The 23,006-nt window shown below is 47.8% G+C and overlaps 1 protein-coding gene across 3 annotated transcripts in view; it reads left to right on the top strand.

The window, feature by feature from the left end:
* CDH4 (cadherin 4) overlaps positions 1–8,295 on the top strand; it is a 454,811-nt gene extending 446,516 nt beyond the window's left edge. For all 3 annotated transcript variants that reach the window (XM_035344248.1, XM_035344249.1, XM_035344250.1), the window contains 3 exons: positions 2,607–2,746; positions 4,646–4,810; positions 6,137–8,295. In XM_035344248.1, coding sequence (XP_035200139.1) covers positions 2,607–2,746; positions 4,646–4,810; positions 6,137–6,343 — 512 coding nt within the window. In that variant the 3' untranslated portion in view covers positions 6,344–8,295. The remainder of the gene's footprint in view (positions 1–2,606; positions 2,747–4,645; positions 4,811–6,136) is intronic.
* The last annotated feature ends 14,711 nt before the right edge of the window (positions 8,296–23,006 follow it).

Raw genomic sequence — 23,006 nt, forward strand, 5'->3', positions numbered from 1 at the left:
ATCCTTCTAGTGTTTTGCCTCCTTTGTATCTATTTTATATCGTGACCTCGGAACAAAAGCCTGCAAAAAGGCAGATAGGGTTTTTTTTTTGTGCTATTTGTCCATTTTAGAGTCAGCAGGTCAAAGTTTGATGGCTTTAAAAGAAAGGAGCAGCAAGGGGACAGATCTGAGGTTGCTCAGGTGAAGGAAGTTTCTGCCTTTACCTTTGCTCAAAGGTTTTTTCTTCTTCCTAATACCTGATGTATTAGCTGCACGAATAACACATTTAGGAGAAGAGCAATGCAATAAAAAATTGTGAAGGGTGAAGACAATAGATTTCAAGAAAAACTACATGCAGAGTGAAAATGGGTCTAACAGCAGTAATAGCACTTCCCATTCTGCAGAGTGAATAAAAGGAAGGAGAGTGCACTACATCCGCTATTGACACTTTGAAGGTCTTGGTTTTTTTCAAGGTAGCTGTAAAGGCGTTAATGGCACAGTTTTTTCCACAAGTGCATGAAAAAGTAGCATTTGAAAAAAAAGAAAGAAAAAAAAAAAACTGGTAACCATTATAATATTGTCTTTGTGGACTAGGCAGGTATCTTGTTGTGAGAGACTTGAAAAGGAAAGACGAGAAAAGGACTTCAATAGTCTGCTAAATAGCTGAGGTTTTATATTGCAGATAAGAGTTACATTTTCTTTCCTTTTCTTTTTTGTCTCTTGAATAGATCTAGGATAAGCATTAAAGAAATGCTGAACTATCTGAAAACAATTCTGTTAGCTAGCAGGCAAGGATGGCAGCCAGTTGGCACACAATGGCGGTAATTAGCTGTCCAGTCCTCTTCTGCTCTCTTCGGTGAATTCCTGTCGGGTATAAACACTTCGGTGCTGGGAGGAAAAACTCAGATCCACCTAACCCACCTCCCCCTGCAGCGGGGGCCGCCGACTGGGCTGCCCGCCCAAGAGGCCTCGAGCTGCTCTCCTCTGCTTGCCCTCCGTGCTCCAGGAGGAGGCAAAGGGAAACAAAATATGGGATGGTAGAAAAACAGCAGCTGCTTGTTCTCCTCATACAGCTAAAAGCACAATAGAAGTCTGAGATCGCCCATCCTGCTTGGGTTTCCTTGTGGTGGCTGCATTGATTTGGCATGGCTGAGGTTAACCCAGGTGAGATGAAGGCAAGCCACCCATTCCCACCTGCACTGTCCGTCCGTCTCTCCCTTCTCCTGCTGATTGCCACCATCACAGCTCACACGGGGAACAGAGGGGAAAGCAGACACCAGGAGGAGTAGCTGCAGTTTTTGTTGCATTTCTCGCAGCTGCTGAGGATGAGGATGAAAGCTAGTGTCTCAACAAGTTCTTGAAGAAGACAAGGTCTGGATGATTTACGTAAGTGGAAAGTTAAGTTCCCAAAGCAACTTATATGGAGAAAGTCTTAGGGAGCCCACAGCCTCTGGGCCGTGGCCATCTGAAGAAGGCAAAGCTGTTAGGGTAAAGCTGTTTAAGCTGGGAAAACTTTCTCATGATGCAAGAACTCTTCCTTTCTTTCTGTTACTGTACTGAGAGATTAGCCAGGGCCTGGCATGCAAATGCTGATGGCTGAAGAGGTTTGCTGAGTGATACCAGGTTTGCTCTGCCTTCTGCAAAGCTGAAAGGGTTTCCCGTAATCTTAGATCTGCTTTGCAAGTTGATGGTCAAATTCATATGCTCATGCCTGGCTAATATGATTTTAGAAGTTTAGAAAGCCACCCTCACTTACCAAAGAAGAATGTCAGTGAGTATAAATTGAATTACATGACCCAGTGTTATCCAGCTTCCCCCAAATCAGTCTTCCTTAGCAAACTACAGACAGCTCAGCAGAACGACTGCCAAGGCCAGGGCTCACAACCCAAGCTGACATCAGTGTGCCACACTGGCAAGACCACCACTATTGAAAAGGTGTGCTTCATTTGCTTGTACCTGTTTGCTTCTCAGCAGCTCTGCAACTCTCTTCCCTTTGTTTTTATTTTATGCTTCTTGTAGAAAACTCAGGATTTAGATCAAATGTCTTCAGAAAGCTGCTGTTTTCACACTTGCCGTTTGCTTTTCCTTTGATTGTGTGTTTTACTTCTGATAAACATCAGCTCAATCAGCATTCGTGATGGAGCTTAAAGAACTGTTTGGAGTAGAGGCCTGTCATAGTATTTACAGCTCTCACTGATCTCTCCCTTATAAATTAGAACATGCAAGAGGATAACATTTTTTTCCTCTTACTAGCAGTCAGTGAAGTTTCTCCCCCAGACTCGTCGGGCCTGCAATCTACACTGTAAGTTGCGCCATATGCAGTTCATTCAACATTTGTTTGGCACACGCTGACACATACAGAGGATTCTTGCATGGGAGATTATTCAAAACATCATTAGCCTTTAACGTCAGTGTATGCTTTGTCTTCATAAAATGGGGCTGCTACTCCAGAAGGGGTATTTATTCCCTCTCCTGGTGGCTTCATAAACCCGGAGGACGTGCCCCTCAGCTAGCAGCCAGCCTCCTCCACAGCAGAAGAGCACAGGCGAGGTGTTAGGAGGTGCCACCATGCTCTGACCCATGCAGCCTGGGACATCCTGGCTCACCCAGCTCCTTCACTCTTACAGCCATGGTGCTGCTCTTCGTGGTGTGGATGAAACGCCGTGAGAAGGAGCGCCACACCAAGCAGCTCCTGATCGACCCTGAGGATGACGTGAGGGACAACATCCTGAAGTACGACGAAGAGGGAGGTGGAGAAGAAGATCAGGTGAGAGGTCTTGGTCAGAGTAGCTGTGCTATCTGTACTCTCAAAAAGGGCAGAAACCACATCATTTTCACTATTGTATTTGCAAAGGGCTGTGTCCCCCCTTGTTTATGCCCAGGCAGCTTTATTGGCTTTCCCAGCATGGCACGGGCATCGGTGAGAGCCACCTTAAGTCCAGGGCTTTCAGCATGTTTCTGGGACGTACTCCTCTGCAAGCAGGACCATGCCAGGAGCACAGTGCCACATGGATTTTGCTATCCCCAGCCCAGCTTCCTGGGGATGGATTATAAATCAATCCATAGACATTCACGTTCGAACAATATTTCAGCTATTTTGGCCATTAAAGTCATGTATTTTCCCTTACCCCTTCAGAGATCTCAGGAAAACCAACTACCAGCTGCCGCCCACCCCAGCCCTGTGGCTGGAGGCACTTCCCTCAGTATGATTGAGCACAGAGGTTTTTTTGACTTCCTACTGTATTTTCTTAATTGTCCCTGTGCCTGTAATTTCTTTTAATTTCTGGACATAGTTTGTGAGAAATGTCTAAATACATTTGGGGATTTTCCTTCTCACCACAGAGCTTATAATGGCAAAGCTTTGCTGGGGGACAGAGCCCTCAGCCACGTCTGCCCAAACGCGTCAGCTCTTCTGCAGCAGCTTCTTATTACAGACAGCGCTGCTGATGTGGCATGTAGATATCCCTGGCCTGCTCTCTGGGGATGTGCTGTCCCTCTGCTAAGGATGTATTTCCTTGGCTAAAATTCCAAAGTTTGCCCTCTGATGTTTAGGTCACTGTTTTTTTATTTTATTCCTACCTGACAGAAGAGCCCAGGACACTCTCAAATGTTTTGTTCATGCAAACGATGTGTCTCTGCATCACGTCACAGCTTTATTTTTGCTTGCTAAAATGGGCCACGTGGTGTCCGGGAGTCCTGAGGTCAGTGGCTGGCGCTGACCGAGGCACCGCAGCACGTCCTGCCCTGGAGGTCCCCCAGCACCCGAGGGGACCTCGGAAGCAAGCGAGGGAGCCTGGTGAGAGCCATTGCAGGGATCCGAGGCAGGGACTTTGCCCAAAATTTGTAAAGTTCTTATTCAACAGAAAAATCCTTGCAATTAGCATTTCTTTTTTCTTGTCACTGACAAGATATTTATAAATATTGCTCCTGGAGATTCAATCATCCCCATCTGAGCACAAGAACAGTTTTACGAGTAGAACAAAGTACTGTTATAAACATTCAAACTCGCTGAAGTATCTGGTTTCAGGCAACTACACTGTAGGCTTAAATATTTTAGAAAGGATTCGTTAAAAATAACAGCAGAGGAAAAGCAGCAAAACACCATTACCTACATGAATACATTTTTAATGGAATATTACCTGGTTCTCGTTCCCTGATAGAAACCTATTCTGCTGGGATTTTGCACAAGCAGAAAGAACATAATTACTTTAAAAGGCCCACATGCATAAATGCAGTACACATTTTAATGTTTTTACTGCTGTACAAATGTAATTGCAATAATATGTCTACCAACACTATGTGTTTACATTATATTATGTATTTCATCCAAAATTTATGCACATATCTAGGCACATGCAAACCAAAGCTAATTTTTTATCCCAAAGATTTGGACACTGTGTTAAATATTCAAAAGGTATTTAAATATTTGATTTAACTTATGTTTTAAGATACAGTCTTACAAAGTCAATTTTATGAGCTACTCAGAGGTCAGGTTCATCTGTAATGATGGAGGTGCTACATACCCAGGAACAAGATTTGGCATTGAACTTGAGCTGAGAAAAGATTAGCCCCCTCAACTTCTTTGTATGTTGATGCGATGTCAGGAGCGTAGGTGATCTGAATGAAAAGCCCTTGGTTTCACTTCGTGCCTTTCCATTTGTCACAGGATTACGATTTAAGCCAGCTCCAGCAGCCAGAGACCATGGATCACGTGCTGAACAAGGCACCTGGAGTCAGAAGGGTGGATGAGAGGCCTATCGGTGCTGAACCGCAGTATCCTATAAGACCAGTAATCCCCCATCCCGGGGATATTGGTGACTTTATAAATGAGGTATGTTCTTGAGGGTGTCCTGTGTCACATCTTAAAAGCTTGAGCAGCCAGCTAGCATCAGCTGTGTAACATTTTCCTGGCTGCTTTATGGACCAAATGATGCTATTCCTCCCACGAGAAGTCTGATCAGAGCACGGGGAATGATTATGATGAGCAAAGGAAGCAGGACTTGGCCTAAGAAAGGCTCCAAGCCTATAAAAACCAAAGTGCAAAAAAAAAAAAAAAAAAAAAAAAAACTAGATTTCTGGCTTGTGGATATCAAAAACAATACACTTTCCAGCATCCAGGCAGTATAACCTGCTCCTGCTCTCCCTTTGATTGCTCTGAGTGCTGCAGTTGCTGTCAGTAAATACACTGCCTGGATGGGGACAGAGGAGGAATTTCCTTGCCATGTGGCCGGACAGACGGATGGTTTGCCTAAAGCCAGAGGTGCCTTTTGTGGCTCTGGACTTGCAATTATTTCATCAGTCTGTGTCTTCTCAATTTGGTCTAAAACCTCAAAGAGTTTGTAGAGCACAGATTCATCACAGATCAGAGAGGGTTTCCTTTTTTTTACGTTAGATTACTGTTCCTTTATCTACTTGTAAAAATATCTATCAACTTAGCATCTCACCTCATTTTTAGTTTTAAAATGAGTGATTGAGTGGTTACAAGCCAATCAATGCATTATTTCCTCTGAGACAAAAACCACCATCCATTCAGAAAAATAAATGTTATAGCGATTTACTTCTATTATTATATCAATTTCCTGCTGTGCTTTTTCTCATTTTCCTCCCTAAAATTCCTTCTTCCTTTGTTCCTGCCCATCCTTCACACTCACATTCATGCACATACGTGCACTTGAAGGCTCGCTCTCGTGCATGCTCTGGCTGCTGTTCACTGCAGTAAGACGGACTCCATCTCCCCACGCTGAGGCTGGAGTTTCTGGACGTGCAAGCACAGATCAGGTTTCTTTATTGCAGGTCTATTCCATGCGGCTTTTCCCGGCGTTGGTCTGCAGCAAAGCAATTCTTTTTCTCCATATCCCAAGGCCATTTCTGGTGCTGACCCAGACTGCTGCCCACACCACACTCGCTTAGCACAGGCTGGAGCAGCGATGGTTCCGAGCCCTCCCAGGACCCCCTGCCCAGGGTTTCACACCCTACATCTCTGCGTGACGCAGAGCAGAGGGCGCGTTGTGCCCCCATTTGCTCACAGCTTCAGGACCCACACGTGGGAACCACCCTCCTTTAGCTTTGCTGCAGGCATCCCAACCCTCCCAGCACCCTTCCCCAGCACCATCACCATGAAATATGGGCACTAACACCATCTGTTTGCCACCCCAAGGGCCTGCGTGCGGCGGACAACGACCCCACGGCCCCCCCCTACGATTCCCTGCTGGTCTTCGACTACGAGGGCAGCGGCTCCACCGCCGGCTCCGTCAGCTCCCTCAACTCCTCCAGCTCCGGGGACCAGGACTACGATTACCTTAACGACTGGGGCCCCAGGTTCAAGAAACTGGCGGACATGTACGGGGGAGGCGAGGAGGATTGAACTGACCTCACTTATTTAAAAAAAAAAAAAAAAGAGAGAGAGAAGAAGAAAATAAAAACAATTAAAAACAAACCCACAGACGACAATGTTAACGAAAAGAGCCGATGCAGAAGCAAGAACTGTACAGATGTGGCAGCTTTTTTAATTAATATCCCCTGCTGACTGTATTGTTATTTTTAGTGGTGATTTAGGAGGTTTATTTTTTTTTCCTTTTTCTTTTCATTTTTTTTTTTTAGAATATTGAGCTGTCTCGCATGAACACTTGTCTCTGCTGCAGGTTTTTTTGTTTTTGTTTTTGTTTTTTTTTTTAATGTCAGCTGGGATATTGCTCGTTTATCTGCTTTATGACTAAAGAGAGTGAAAGGCACTCTGTCTTAACTTGAATTTCTTAGAACAGAAGCACTGTTTTTAAAATATATATATATATATTTGAAAGTGCCTTTTGGTGCATGTATCAGATTCCCTTCAATCTCAGGAGTGATGAAAACAAATATACAACCATCCTGGGCAGCACTCCCTGTGACCCTAAGCCAGTTCTAGCTGGGAAGGAGTTAACAAAAAGGAACTGTGGAGATTGTTTCTTTTTTGCCTTTTTTTTTTTTTTTTAAGGGGGTGACTCACTCTGGGGTGGAGAGGATGGGGGGTGGGAGGGGGAGATGTTTTGAGTGGAAATCTTAACAGCCATCTTTAAGCCTCAGCAGGTGGTGAACTAGTCATCATGTTGTATATAATTCAGTGTTATCAGATGCAAAATACCGACTAGGGGGCTCTGCTGTAACCTGGTCACACTCAATGTAGCTGCATAGAACTATAGCATTGATAAAGCCTTTGGTTATTGCCACAGAACTCTCCAACAGCCCTTGCCTAAACCCTACAAGTAAATCGTGAAATGACCAAAGGCCCATTTGTTTGTTTTTATGCTATCGGCGTGTTTTGGCTCCCACGAGTGGTGTAAATACCAGCTGGGTTACGTGGTGCTGTCCCACGTCTCCGGTGGTGCCCATCAGCACGAAGCCGATGCTCTTTGCCTCTCACGCGTCGCTGCCCCGCTGAGGGCTGGGGCGCTCGAGGGGCAGGAGCTGGCGATCAGCACTTTTGCCATCCGTAAGTATGGAGCTAGCCTAGAACGATATAAATGCCTTGGAGCATCAGTAGCCAAAGCTCAACAGCATCATGTAACTCAGCTAATGTGTGTCCTTTATATTCGATGGGTAGGCGCTGCTATCTGTAGTAAATGTTTTTTTTGGGGAAGAAGTGCAACGAGGGCCTGTTAAGTATCTTGTGGTTAATATGCTCGAGCATTGCCAAGCAAGCAAGAGGTTTTGCAGCATCCAGGCATAATTCAACATCAGTATTATAAATGGTAGCATACTACCTAGTTTATATGTAGGGTCAGTTTAACCAATAACAAATAGTTATTAGCTTTTTTTATTACATTTTTCCTTTACTGATTTGGACTAGTGGGTTTCTGTCTAATATTTGTAAAATGATTTAGACTGCATGGATGTGTAATATAAACCACATTTAACGGATTATGAGCCACTTAATTAATGTGCTATGAAATCTTGGATTACCTGTGTTTTATATTCTGCAGACGATTTTGCAGTGGGTTCGCTAAAAATTGTAAAAGTGCTTAGATATATTTTCATTTAAATCCAAGAACGTGCACAGTACTGGAAGGTGATTATCCAGGGGATAATCATGCTTTTTTGATATCTTGATTAATTCTCAAGTTGAATGCTAAGAGTTAAACGGGGGGGGCGGGGGGAGCGAGCGCGTGCACGCGAGAGAGCGCGAGAATGAGAAGAAGAGAGCTTGCGGTAACGAGTGGACGTTGTTTCAGAGGGTATACTAGGCTGCAAGATCGTCTCTATAGATTTTTGAAATGCTCCTAGTGCATTTTATATTTCACTGTATCATATTTTCTATAAAATGCAATTTCTGTAAATTAACGAGCATTTGAAATGTGTCTTGTATGAAGTGGAATGTGGTAAAAGTCTGCCCGAGGGGACTCAAAACGTTACCAGTATGTTATTAATTACCGAGGATGCGATCTTCCTTTTTCTCTTGGTCGGTCAGTTAGCTGTCCGGTCACTTTGTCCTTTCACTGCCCAGAGAGCAAACACACGCTCAGATGAGTTTCTGGAGGAGCCTCGGGGGCGATAGATGGCTCAGCCCCGGCAGACCCAGGAGCGGTGGCCGCAGCCAGGCAAGGACACGGCTGCGAGCAGCACGCAGCCCATCCCCATGAAGCACGGCCTTTGCAGGTTTCTATTCCAGAGCTGGGTGCCCGGTTGTATCATGTAACCACCATGAAGGTCTTGGCCTGCTTCTGCCATGAGTCTTCCCCTCCTCCTGGCCACCCTCGTCTCCCCCAGCCTCCAGCAGGCCTGGCAGCTCCCAGCCTCCAGCTGCTGGGCTCCCCCGAGCCTCTGGTCTCCCCTCCTGCTGCTTCAGGCCTTCCCCTTGTCTGCAGGCCGGCACCAACTGGGGTGTGCTCTTTGTCTGAAGCCACCCAGCCACAGCAGCAGCATAATAAATAATATTTCCCCAGTCGCAGCCATGCTCGGTGCCTGTCGCTGTAACCTCACCACCAGGTGAAGGAGGTGGATGGAGGTTGGGACGAGCCGATAGCACCCGCTTCCCACAGTGCTGCCGGCCTGGATGCTGAGCCATGCGGGCACCCAGCTATACCAGCAGGAGCTGAACGTGGGCTGCAGAGCACCTGGTGCTTGATGCTTGGCATGCTGTTGGCCAGGGCGATGGCCTACAGGTCGTGGTGTGTGCCCAGGGGCCTTACCCAGGGCTGCAGCGGGCAGCCGCCCCCCTAGCACGGCAAACAGGAGCAGCTCCCTCCCCAGCCAGGAGGGAGACGCTGTCAGACTTCAGCTTGTCTAAACAGTTCAGGATTTTAAGAACATTTTATGCAACCTAAGTCAAACAAAACTGTCGGAGTGATTAAAAATAAATCAGCCTGCTTCCATTGGAAACTTTTCTTAAAAAATCAGCGGATATTTTTCTGCAGCATTTGCAATCCAGCCATTCCAACCCCATAAGCCTATAAATCAAACCAACTAGTTCATTATCTTTTGACCCAGTTCTGCTCAGTCTCCCTCCGTAGGACTTCCTCCTGCTCCTCCTCCCGCACCCTCCACCACTCACCTTCGCAGTCCCCCAAGCGTGGCCGCAGGGTCCGGCCCCTTTCCTCGCAATGGAACAGGCAGAAGGTAAGCGAGCAGCACATTGAGCAATGAAAATAGATCACTTTTTGCAAAGTTTTTGCTTGTTAATATTAATTACGCTTTATAACCAGCTAAGATAATGCAGTTTACATTAATCTGAGGGGTCCCGTGGAAGAAGTGGCATTGACATTCGCGGCTGGAGCTGACTGCAGCTTACCAGGAGCCGAGGTGGGGAAACACCAACTTTCCCTAAACTTACAGTTTTTTTTACAGGCCATAAAGGGTTATTCTCTGATTAAATAAATCGAAGCATTGACTTCAAGAAACTAATGAAATAAGCAGTGCCCACACATTGGAGCCCCCACTTTTTGCCCACCATGAGGCGGTGGGGGAAAGAGCACTGGTTTCAGACAGATGGAGGTGAGCCCACCCTCAAAATAGCATTTTTACACCCAATTTCCCCCCCATACCACGCACCATTGCCAGGAGCCAGTACCATGGCTCTCAGCAGTGTCTAGGGGACGGGGACAGGGATGGGGACAGGGACAGTGATGCCTCGTGTGGCTCCTACCTCCTCGGCATGAAGCTTGCCCGTCTCTGAGCCAGGACAATCCATGTCCTATGTCTCTTCTGTGCCCACAGCCACCTGGGGCACGGCCCCAGTCTGATCATTCTGCAGCCTGTAGAAAGGGAGAAGCATCCGTCAAGGAAATGCTTTGCAAGGCAACAAGGAAATTCAGCAGGTAATTAATGACAGTAAATAGGCAAGTCTGTTATCGGTGTCCTACGTGCTACTCATAGTTCTGCTTAGAGTTTTGCATTTTCCTGTTCGTTTGTTTGTTTTTTCCTGTTTTTTTGCTGGACCAGACGATGCCATTGATGGTTGTTGGGGGTGGCGGGGAGCTCACGCCCGTGCAGCAGGCACCTGAGCCTCTGTGGCTGGGCTTTTGGGGACACTCGGGTCCAAATTCACCCTCCAGCAGTAAGGGGGCTGTAGGAGGTGGCTGCGTCACCTGCACCCACTTTACATAGGGCCAACGTCCAGGCGTTGGAGAACTGTAACGGGCAGGGCAGGCAGGGTCTGTACAACACAATATGCCAAGATTGCGACTTTGTTTAGTCTCAAGAAACATATTAAGGTAAAAGTCGGGACTTTTATTTGTGATGTCTTTTGAAGCTCTTCATTGTAAGTGTGAAAAAAAATGGGGGGAATGCTGTGTAATGATGAACATGATGTTTAAAACAGCAGCTAGACAACGTAGGTGTCTCCCACACAAAGTTAACTCAGTTTCATGGGGAAAAAATCAAAGTTATCTCAAGTACACACAAACCCCATGCCCAACTGCTCACCATGATGTGTACATAATGTAGTTAGTGCTTGAAGCTACAAATCAAATAGGTGAAAAAAACAACGATGACATATAGATGTATAATTGGAGCACTTTCTTTTAATTATGATTTTGCATGTTTCCTTTAACGATGGAGAAGCTGTGTAGCAGCCCGCATGACTGTGGTTGTTCTCGAGGAAGACTTCTGCTGTTCTGCTGTATTCACGCTGAAGCGCAAAAGCAGTTTGCGTCCGTTAACCGAGTTCAAAAACCATTTTTTGTAACCGTCAACAGCACAAATATTTTGTATTGTTGTTTGTACCATTTTTGTACCAAAATCAAAAGAGGGAAAAAACAATAGGGAAGAAAGTAAATGTTTTCAATGTGTTTTTAGTGCCACTGCAATCTTGGTTTCCAAACTGAGTAACAGCTTTGCTGATTTATTGTGTATCAAAGCTGAACTGGCGCACTGACGCCTGGCTCCAGTGTAATAAAAATAAAGTCCCCCTTTTGAATAGTCTCACTTGCTTTTTTTTTTTTTTTTTTTTTTTTTTTAAATTCCCTTTCACTCTCCCCCACGCCCATCCCATTGCATTTGCTGATGACAGACTTCCTCTTGCAGTGAAGCAATGAACTCAGTGGCCTGGCCGCAGGTTTGGGCATGGGCATCACTGGTATTTTCGGAGTCCCCGGGTGCTTCTGCACTTGTCTGGGGACTGGCAAGTTTGCATTCCTTAAAGCAAGGAGTGTGGCTTGCACACAGGGTGGTCATTTCGGCAATGACATCTCCTGCAGTGGTGGGCTGCGGGTCCCACGATGCTGCACACCTCTGAGCCTGTTTGGGAGCACAGGTGGTGGTGATTTCCTTTGCTCCTGTGACACCAGGCATTTGCATTTTAGCACCTTGAGACCACGTTAAGGGGCTGGGACAAGTGGCCTCTGCCTGCCCTCTCCATTCTCCACCATTTTCCCCATTTCATCACCCTGGGGTGAGTACGGGCCAGCAAGGACGAGCAGTTCCAGCATGGCACGGGGCTGTTGCAGGCAAGCACGTGGAAAGCGTTGTCTCATTTTAATAAACATTAAGATGAATACAAATCCTGTACGTAGCTATTTACTTCCCCCCAGAGTCAACTAAGAATATTTTATTGCTGGTTTTGCTAATTCTCAAGCTGTTCTGTTTCTTAGAATTATCTTTAACTACTGAATAATGCAAGACTGTTGCATCACAAATATTAGTTTCTGCTATCTGTGGAAGTCTGTGCTCTCATCATCCTGTTATTAGGCTCTTATCTGCCTGGAGAAAGTCTTGTTCCTAAAATGATTTAGCTGTATGCATAACTTTGACCATGAGAATAGCTTTACTAAGCTGATGGAAATGGCCACCCTCCTCTAAATCCCTTGACTTTGTACTATAATTAAAAATAATAACAATTATTATTAAATATATTATTATAGAGTATTGGGTTTGGGGACAGCTCTCCCAAGTCAGAGGCAGACATCAGATTTTGCAATAGATTTTTGTTCAGATCAAGCCAAAGCACACAGGGTTTTCGTGTATTTCTGCCCAATAAAAGAAATAAAAAACTTTTCTTTTCTAAAACCCTTGAGATATCGGGCCCTTTTTTCTCCAATTCTCTTTAAATCAAGGGCATTTTTTAAATCAAAGCCTGAGTTAATAGACACATTACACAGTTTTAGGTGACAACAAAACATCTACCCAAAACTCTAATGTAGTATCACTGTCAGAACAGACCCCAGGTCAGGACAGGTGGAGTGTCAGAAGGACGAAATGCCTCTTTTTAACCACTGGCCAAACTTTGTGTCAGGCAAACTTTCTCTGTTCGTGTGTGAGCCAGCGCATGTCAGCTGTGTGCTCTTACCTTGGCAGCCTCTTGGTATGCACATCGCTGATTTATTATTAATAATGATTATGATTATTATGATTCTTTTATTTTATTTGTGCAAAAATTCATATTGAAGGGGCACCCACGTGCAGCTGAGTGAGGTATCAACCCCCCAAGCAGGCAGGGTAAGAAGTGCTGCAGAGGAGCAAGGTGTGTGTGGGACACACGGGACACAGGACACATGGACACTGCTGGGAACCAGGCAGCTCCCCGTGCGGTGCCTTGCTCTGGCCCATTAAAATACCTCTGGCACGGCTCCTAAGGCCTCAGCAGCAGCAGCGACACACCACGTGCTCATGTTAGCCAGAGCAGCAGCAATTCTCTTAGTCATGGATAAACTGAAAGGAAATATGGAGACATGAGGTTAGCAAAGGGGAATGGGCCTCGCCATGCTGCCCATCAGCACGTCACTCCACTTGCTCGGGCGATGCTCACGATTTATTCACAACCAGCTCATTGCCCACGCCTGGCATATCCTGGGGGGCACAGAGCCAATGGCCCATCATGGACCTGAATTTCAGTGCAAGCAGAGGGTGCAGGGTGTGGAGGGGAGGCATTGGAGCCACGGAGCAGGGAGCAGGCCCCAATCTGGGCCACCCACACCAGTTTTCCACAGCAAATGCTTTCTCCTGATAGAGCTGTAGGAGCTCTTCTCTTCCCCCTCCCCTCTCACAATGATTAATGTACAGTTTCCCCGCACTCATCTCAGCACCACAGCGCAATCCATCTCACCCGCTTGTTGCCTCTCCCTCCCCACCTTCCCACCTTCTTTTTTAATGAGAAAATGTTTGTGTTTTTGCTACGATGCCTTTTTTTTTTTTTTTTTCCTGAGCAGGGAACCGGTGGTGGGCCAGTGGCTCTGAGCAATGGCCAAGGCCTCTGACCAATCTCACTGAGGCACCTGCCTTCCCTCACCTCCCACTCAGCCCAATTTGGATTTTTTTTCATGGTTTTGCAGAAATTCACCTGGGGAACAGTGTAGCCATGATGGGCACACATGGCACAGCCACCCAGGCTGCCATATAGCACACACCCAGACTGGTGCCAAGGACCTCACACAAAGGCCAGGGCTGAAAAGTAAAAACGAATGCGATGAAGTTGCTATTGATGGGCTTTTCCTGAAAGGCCGTGGCTTGCTCTCAGGTCTGCCTCCTGGTGCCATCATCCAGCCCCTCCAGATGGAGATAAGAGGTGTGGGAAGAGGGAAGCCTCGGCTGACATCTTTCATCTGCCTCTCAGAGGGGTATTTTTTAAGCCAGCCTAACCCAAGTGACCCCGAAGCTTTTTTTTGAAAACCCTGGAAGCTTTGGCGAGCTACACGCAGTTAAGGGGGCTGGATGGGGAAAAAAAAAACCTTGCTTCAAGCAAGGCCATGGGTTTGCGTTAATTATCATCCTGCTGGCTTCAGGCAGGGCCAGTTCCAGCTGCAGCAAGGAGGAAATCGTCCGTCCCTCCTGCATTGTCAGGGGAACACCGCCATGTCCAGCCTGAAGCACACAGTGCTCCTGCCCTGCGGCCAACAGCAGAACTGGGCATTGCACACATGGGTAGTAGTGGGAAAGGTCAAAAATAAGGCAGTTAGAGCTAGGGAGATTTCTTTAATGCCAGTGCAGGCTCATGCGATAAGTCAAATAACTGCAGGGAGCATCAGCATCAGCACAGGGCAGGACCTGTCCATGTGGGGATGGAGCAGCCAAAGGCTGCGTCCCCCTTCTGTGTGAGCAGCGTCTCAGCTCCTGTGTGTGGGATTTGGCTGCTCACAGCCAGCGACCAAGAGCCCTGCTCAGGCAGCAGGACCTGCAGCTCGTGCAGGAATTTAACCGAAAGCAGCAGCTGCCACCAAGAGCATTTGTAGTTATTAAATCGCTGGGTGCTTGCTTGCTGTTTGCACTGTTAAAAATCTGCCTCTAGATCTGGCCAAAAAAGAAAAATAATAATGGAGGGATCATTCTCTGTTGCTTGATGGCTGCTAAACCAAGCTGGGGCAGCTGCAGTGGCAATGCTGAGGCTGGGCAGAGACGAGCTGGCCATGCCGCATGGCACTTCAAAGAGCTCAAACTCACCACAGCAGCATCAGCACAGCCCCCCTGGTTTATGCTTACCCTTGCTTAGTTTTAGCCTCCCAACACTCACTTGCAAATATAAATCAATGGGTTAACACTCACCCTGTGTGCAGGAGCTGCTGTGTTGTTCAAAATAGCAGTTTTCCTCAGAGAGATTAAAGTCTCTTTCTATCTGTACTGGAAGGTGCCAGAAGTGGATTGTCAAAAATCCCTGCGAAGCTGCAGGAGGAATAAGGAAGAATCCAATCTCTGTCAATATTTCCATTCTTAATAAACCAGATTTATAATATCCGAGGCCACATGGAAGCTTTATCACTGAGTACATAGTGGCCGCGCCATTAACCTGTGCTATCTATAGCTAACTCATTACTTTATGAAGTACTTTGAGTTACCTTAGAGTACAAAAGGTGACATAACTAATCCTCTTCTGTGAAAAACATATTGATTGGAATTTAACTGCCAGGTAATACAAAGAGCATGTAAAACCCTCTGCAAAAATGCAGTTTTAGCGATCACACACAATACCCAGCCCCATCGGTACAAACCAAGGGTGTCGCTGCACAAACAAACACCAGCAAGCTCCATCCCCAGCAATGGCAGAGCCAAAACTCAAGGCAGAGCCAGACCAGGTGTGTTGCATTATCCCAGACCAAATTTAAGCAACATGCACCTGAAGCATCCACTCCCAGCACTGAGCAGTGTTGCTGAACAAATCCTTTGCTTTAGGGGTTTGACATCCCAGCCTGGGGCTTCACAGAACAGCCCAAGTGAGGATTCCTGCAACATCCAACATCCCATAAAGCTTTTCCCAGCCAGGGGGTAAAACAGTGCCAGGCACTGCTGGAGATGTGTCATGCTGATAAGGGCCGGTACATTTTATATACAGACGACACTGTGGGTAACAGCCCCAGCCTTCCTGAGCGTGCACTGCATCGGACGTGCCTGCAATGAGGTTGCTGAGCCAGGCACCGCTCAGCTGGGGCACCAGGAGGTGCAAATCAGACCTGTAACTGTACTCGTTGAGGTGACGGCTAACTGGCCTGTCAGCCAGCCATTCCCCAGCCGAGGCCCCTGCACCGAGCGTGCAGGCTGCTGTACAGGGATGCATTTATCATCTGGGCTCTCCTTTCACACCGCACCTCGAGAAGGAGCAAGTACCTTGCTTTAATATAGCGCTATTGATCCTGAGAGCTTCAAACAATAACCAGCACATGATCAGAATGCAGTGTTTTCCAGGAACTGAGACTGAGTTGCTCTCACTGTTTTGCAGGGACAGAGAGGGATCCTGATGGGAGCCCGGCAGGGCCAGAGGATGGGCAGCACCCTGGGCAGGAGGTTGCCAGCCCAGGCAGTGAGCAGGAGCCCAGCCCCAGCCTCAGACAGAAAGCAAAGTGTGCCACGAAGGCAAGACATCGCACTGCTGTAGTACTGTATAAAATATTTAACTTTTGAGTACATTATCAAAGTGGTTTCTTTTGCCATTACATTTGTGCCCTTGTAAAAGACGTGCCGCCAGGAGCAAGTACCCGTCCCAGAACAAGCAGACATCGCTTCAGCACAGTGGCCGTGCCAGCCCTGGGGGACCCAAAACAAGGCTGACACGAAATCTGCATTACCTCCTGCTCCCGAGGAGGGGACATCCCAGGGCCTGCGAGCAGGAGGTGCCACTGCCCCGCCTGCACGGCCACCACACGCGGGCGAGACATGCTCTGAAGTACATCAGAGCAGCGAAATGCGCTTGTACAGCAGGCTTTTTGTTAAAGTGCCTCCGATCAAAAGCATTTTAATGGCTTCACTCGAGGAAATGAGCAAATAGAAGGCACAGCTTCGCTGCACATATTCAGCCCTCCGCAAGCAGGTAGCCTCTCACTTCTGAGCCTTATAATAAATAGAAGAAGGACAATCTTTGTCTTGCTCGAATTAGCTTGCTAAATATTTCACTGAGCATCTTGGTGTTCCATTTGTCCCGGTCCTGTTCGCTGCTTGTCCCTCCTGCTTTTTCTCCCATGGCTGCGGCTGCAGAAGGGAGCCGGTGGCATAGAGGCAGTCTGCAGGGGCACAACGGGGGGAGCAGCTCAGCCAAGAACCAGTAAATGAGGCCTCGTGTAAATGGGAAACGGCACCCAGCCCCTGGGACAGCCCCGGCCGTGCCACCCGCTGCAGACTCCTTTGACTGGGCTCTCTCCTGCTGTAAGCCCACAGACTTCATCCCAGGCAGAAAAAGTCCCTTTCAAGAGCAAATGTTCATCACAACGATTAAGAACCACACAGATGAACAGTCAAAGGACTGAGGCCAGGCTCAGCCTGCCTTCTGCAGCGGTGTCTTAAGGCAGGGACCTCCAGGGTCACCTTTCCAAAGCACCCCACTAAAGCCAGACAAACAGTGCTGAGGCTCTTTGCTGCCCGAGCACGGAGCAGGGGGCAGCACAGGGTTGTATCCAGAAAGGGGATGCCCTTTTAGCAGGATTTCTTAAGAAGCAGCAGCCTTGCTCTGCCTGCATCCCCACGCCCCTGCCTTGCCTCGCTAAGCTCATGGATGGGGAGCAGCCAAATTGGCCGCAGTCGGAGAGGGAATTAAGTCACTGCACCTTTTGTGGAAAATAAAGGGCCAGAGCAGATCTCCGTCAGTGTTACCTCCTACAAATGCTTCATTCAAGGAGCAGCTGAAACAATTTATACACAAACAGGCAAAAAAAACCACCCTCTGTGGCAAAGAGACCTTAAATATGCCCTGAACAGGGAAAAAACTTCCAACAGGATTTGCAGCCAGCTAGAAGGCCCACGACTTTTCCTTGCTTTGGCATTTGTGAAACGGCTTCTTTCTTATGAGGTTATGGCCCAGAGCCTGGCAGTGTCCAACCAGGAGCACGGCTTGCCAAGACACCACCGGAGAAAGAAGCCAGGGCCCAGGGTTTCAAACGCACCGCGTGCGACAAACACCCCAGGGGCTCGCTCCTGTTGATGCTCATGAGACGGATCTACGAAGTCTCTGAGGGGCCGGGGCTCTGCTGTGCCAGATACCACACACACAGACCTCAGACTCTCTTCTTGAGTTGCAATGTAAAGTCTGTGTAGAAATGGCACATCAGAAGCAATCTTTGCCTGGGAATTCACTGCAGACCTCGAAACGTCCATTGTCCTGGCTGTGGGTTTTGTTCGGGGTTTATCCAGCTCTTCACAGAGCAAGTTCTGTCTGGGCAGGGCGCTGCCAAGGCTCCCAAGGAGCGTGCTCAGGGACTGATAGCGTAATCTCCCTGCCCAAGAAATGCAGTTTCCTGGTGAAGACAATGCAGCTGGCCCAGCCGGGGTAATCCTGCGCAGTCAGGACGGTGTGATGCTGCTGCTTGCAGACAGACGGTCTTCCAGACTGATTGCATTATAATTGAATCCATCCTTCAGCAATTTTAGCTCTCCAGATTGTTGTTATTTTACACCTCAGCAGAAGTTCACATGGAAAAAAAAAAAAAAAAAAAATGAGGTTGCAGTCCTCTGGGGGAAGCTGGCAAGAGTCACAAATCCATCTTTGTGGAAATAGATTTAAGCTCAGGTCCAACTAATTAGTTCTTTACCCAGGTCTTAAGCTAAGCAGACGGCGAGTTCAGCAGCTTCACGGGGAGCTGCACCACGCTCTGATGTCCCTTACATGCACATCCCCCAGCGGGGCTGTCCTCAGCTCACAGGAACAAAGCCCAGCTGAGGGGTGTGGGACACGGAGCTGAGGGGTCCAACCGCATCTCTGAGGTCTTTGGAAACTTGCTGATCGAGTAAGGTGCCTCTTGTCAGAGAGGCAGCTGAGAAAAGCCTCGTGGCGGTGCAAACAGCGTGAAAGCCCCTGGAGATGCAGTGCGGAGTCACGGCTGCCCTCCCACGAGCTGCTCCCCACCATCACCCGATAACCTCTTGGTGGAGGATTCCCAAGCCCAGCCCAGCAGCAAGGTTCTGAGCTGCTTTGGGCCAGCCCGATGCAGAGCATCCTCGTTGCAGAGCAGCCAAAGCGAAGGCAGAGCTGAAGGATCGCCAGTGCATCAGCATTGGGAACAGGGACTGTGCTCAGAAAGCATTTTGTATCATTGCTCTCCTCCATCGCAAGTGGCTGAAGCTCTGCGGGGGAGGAGAGCAGGGTGAAACGGTGCTGGGTAAGGAACAGATGAAGGCAAGCATCTCCTGGAGGCAAGCAAAGGGGAGGAAATCTGCCCAAAGAACAGAAAGTTAGCAACACGAATTTCTCGAGCTCAGGAGGTAGGATCAAGCTCAAACCTCCCCAGGCAAAGAGTAAAAGGATAAAACCAGTCCCATTACGCTGAGCCACTTAAAGCCATTTGAAAGATAACTGCGTTTACTAGCCTTCAGATAGCTGCCACACGGGCAGGAATCCCCTCTCACATTTACAGAGCCTTTCCCTGGCCTTTCACAGCCACACACTGTGGGATTTCTGTGGGGAGGGTCCAGCCCCACAGAGCCCTGCCACACGCCACATCCCCGGCTGCTCAGCCTCCTCTGCTGGTCCTTGGGTTGGCACGACCAACCCCAGCACAAGAAAAGCATCAGTTAAAAAAGCCCAGACGGATGTGAAAAAGCCACACAGGTCAGCAACGGCTTAGTTTTGTTGTTGATAGCAGTCAGTGCTGGAAGGTGTCAGTTTTGGGAAAGGGTGGGGAGAGCTTTGGAAACCGCAATCGAGTGAGCGAGCGTGCGCACTGGTGCCAGGTCTGGGAGACGTGGATGGGAGGATCCAGCCAGTTTTAACAATAACCCATACCCTGAAGCCCCCCAGGCTGGGTCAGCAGCTAAGGACAAGGACCGGGACTCCTGGTCACCAGGGCAGAGCTTAACAGGGCTGGGAAGCAAACGAGGTTATCGGGCCAGACCCTGCGGCGAGCTGTACACTTGCCAAGAAGCCTCGGTTTAAATACACTCAGGTTTTACCTTCCTCGCTGTCCCCGGGGAACAAGGCTCTCTTCCTTTTTGCTGAAAGCTGATTGACTTGGAGGTTTTGTCAATATCCTGAATGCAAAATCGTCCATTTGCTGGCAGAGCGGCTCGGCATGCAGCGGCACCGGCAGCCCAGGACCACACTCAGCTTCGTGGGCAGCCCCACAGCCCCCAGAGCCCCAGTGTGAGGTGCTGGGGATGTGGGAGCTGTGATGCCGGGGACACTCACAGGCTGTAGGGCTGGAAGGATGAGGACACCAGCACCAGCCCTCCAGGGCCTCCTGCTCACCTGCCATGGCCTAAACTTTTCAGGGGCATTAGGAAACCTTGAATGGTTTCTGGGGCTGCAGGGACACCAGGGGGATGCCATGGGGACACACATCTCATGCTGCTGCTGCTGAAGCTGCGGCTCGCCACGCTGCTCCCAGGAGCGAGTAATTGCTCTATCAACTCTCCCCAGCCCCAGAAAGGGTTGTGCTTTTTCTTATTTATTCCCCGCTCTGAGCTGCAGTGTGTGACTGCAGAAGTTTGTGTAAAGGTTTTATTGCTTCATTTTTAACCTCTGCACAAATGTCGGCATCATTAGCTTGTTATTTTTTTTTTTCTTTCCCCTCTATCATCCTCCCCTGCACACATCTCGCCTCCTGGCCATCCTTGTACTCCTGCTGTCTGCCAGGCGGAGCAGGACAGGGCACTGGGGGGGGATTCATCAGCACCGAGGCTGACTTGCTGAGCAAGGGATTTGTCCTGGGGTTCTTCTGTGCCACACACAACGCCATGTACACACAGGGTCTGGTCCTCCACAACACCATTTCCTTGTCTTTACCCTGCAACCACAAACAAACCCACCCTTTAACAGGGTCCTCACCTGAAATTGTATTTGCAGGGGCGGAGGGAAAATATGCAGAACAAAAGTCTTCCAAAATAGGAATTCTGCCTCTGCAAATATTAGTGATTCAGGCATCATATCGGGGATTATCCACCGTCATGGCATGTAGAGGGAAGATGGATTTCAAGATGATAATAGGAATGACACACGTTGCTTTTTCTCCCTTTCTGCTGACACACAATTTAGCAGCCACTGCAGAATTTTCTTCCCATTTAAAATTTCCGTTTAATAGCCAAGAAGCTCATGTTAATTCAGATGATCTTTTCCACAGAGCGGTGAGGAAGGGCGTCTCTTTTCCAGAAGCTTTTTATGACTCTCGGTGGTTGTGTCTAACCAAAAAATAAATAAATAAATAAATAATAATAAATATATATATATATATATATATAAAAAAAAAAAAAAAAAAAAAAAAAAAAAAAAACAGCAGCAGCAAAAAACCTCTGCGGGTTCACAAAGACCAGCGGGTTCACGTCCATTAGCAAGTGCCACTTGGCCCCAGGCTGGGCAGAGGCAACGGTGTTCAAAACCGAGACTCAGCTGGGGGCATCTCCTCTGAAGAGCCCGGTGCTCCCCGGCCCCAGGCTACAAACTGCCCTCCTCAGAGGGTGGCTCAATGTTACATGTATTTTAGATGCACTTCTTGCCTTTATTCCAAATTTCACCTTTCCCCTGACCATGCCCCACGGGCTGGTGGATTTCAGTGCTAGGTTATAAAGGTTGGTCTGGATGATCTTAGAGGACTCTGCCAACCTGAACGAGCCTATGATTTGGATAACCCCAGCCACACAGAGGTACGAGAAGGGATGAGAGCAGCGATGCAGCCTCCCCAGATAATCCACCTTCCCTCCGCTGCGAGCGCCGTCTCGGCAGCTGGTGCCAGCTGGGAAATCACAGCCTGGCTTATTTATTTATTTTCCCAACTACATGTAGCTTGCGGTAAGGCTAACCCACAAAGTTAACTTCCTGCTCAGTTAAACAAACAGAAAAATCATTACAAAATTATCTCCTGTGCATTAGAGTTGCATACATTCACTTATCCTATAGAGCAGAAACGTGGGGCATTGCTTAATTAAAGATGTGGGTGTACAGGCTCCAGGAGCATAGATTTAGCATGCAAATCTCTGTGCTGTAAGCGTACAGCCAGAATACATACGGAGCATATTAATGTTTTGTGTGTCGAGCCCTGCTGTTTGAAAAGCACCAGGCTAGACCTGCTCTGAAAGAAGGAGCGCGGGCTCTGATTAATTCTGGGCTCTCTGCTCTTGCTGAACTTTATTTATTTACAGAAAAGCATCCTGTGGACAGAGCCAGAGAAGCGAGGGCATCCTCATGCTGACCTCGGTGAATGCCAGCCCCCTCCCTCATTTCTTCCCCTGGCCTGAAATAAATATATGAAAACATCATTTACAACTTCCTTTTTGTTCCACATAATTCAGGTTATTGCCAAGAATTGCAAATTGTTTACTAGCCTCATGCAAACAAAGGCTCCCGATCAGCCACGGAAGCACAGCCCTGGGGCTTTCCAGCAAGCCTCAATTCTTTAATTACTTAACAAAAGCTCACTCTTACCTTTTTATTTTATTTTTTCCTTTCCTTCGGCGGTTACCTTGGAAAACCACAGCCCTGGATGCCTTCCATACTGCACGCTGCTAAAAACCTCATTTAGGTTGATTTTTGCCAAAGTAGTTTCAAATTTGGGTTGGAAGCGGGAGCGAGGCCGTGCCGTGGCAGGGAGAGCAAGGTGGCATCGGCACCAACTCTCCTGCTGCCACGAGCCTCTCCCTGGCACACGCGTATGCACACACACATATGCACCATGCACATGCATGCCCGAGCATGAGCAGCTCCCCCCAGCTGCACCCCCAAATTTTCGCTCTCATTTTGTGCTTCCGTCTTTGCCCATTTCTGGTTTCCACCACCAGGACCCAAAAAAGGGTTTCCGAGAGGAGTCAATAATTCACGTTTGACAAGTGTAGCTGGAAAAGGCGAGAAGACACTGGAAACGCACAGGGCTATTCTCACAGGCGTTCAGTCCTGTAAAATCCAAATATTGCTTTTCCAGCAGCAATAGGAGTGAAAAAGGCACACAGCCATCGCTCAGATCCCTCCTAGCATTTACATGCCAATAGCTAGCAAAAAGCAAGACAGGTGGAAAGCAGAATTAGTAAACTTTTTTAAGATGGCTTGTGTTGTTGTTTTTTGGGGGTTTTGTTTTTGTTTTTATTTTTTTTCATCTAAGAAAACCCTCTAGCCCCTTTCGTTGAAAAAATAATAATAATTTGTGCATTTTTAAAAATCATTTTTTAATGAAGAGGCAAAATTTGCATTGCATTAAGTGAGTAGCAGTTCAAGGTGCAGAATA

Source organism: Oxyura jamaicensis, chromosome 20 (assembly GCF_011077185.1).
Source record: "Oxyura jamaicensis isolate SHBP4307 breed ruddy duck chromosome 20, BPBGC_Ojam_1.0, whole genome shotgun sequence".
Taxonomy (NCBI): domain Eukaryota; kingdom Metazoa; phylum Chordata; class Aves; order Anseriformes; family Anatidae; genus Oxyura; species Oxyura jamaicensis.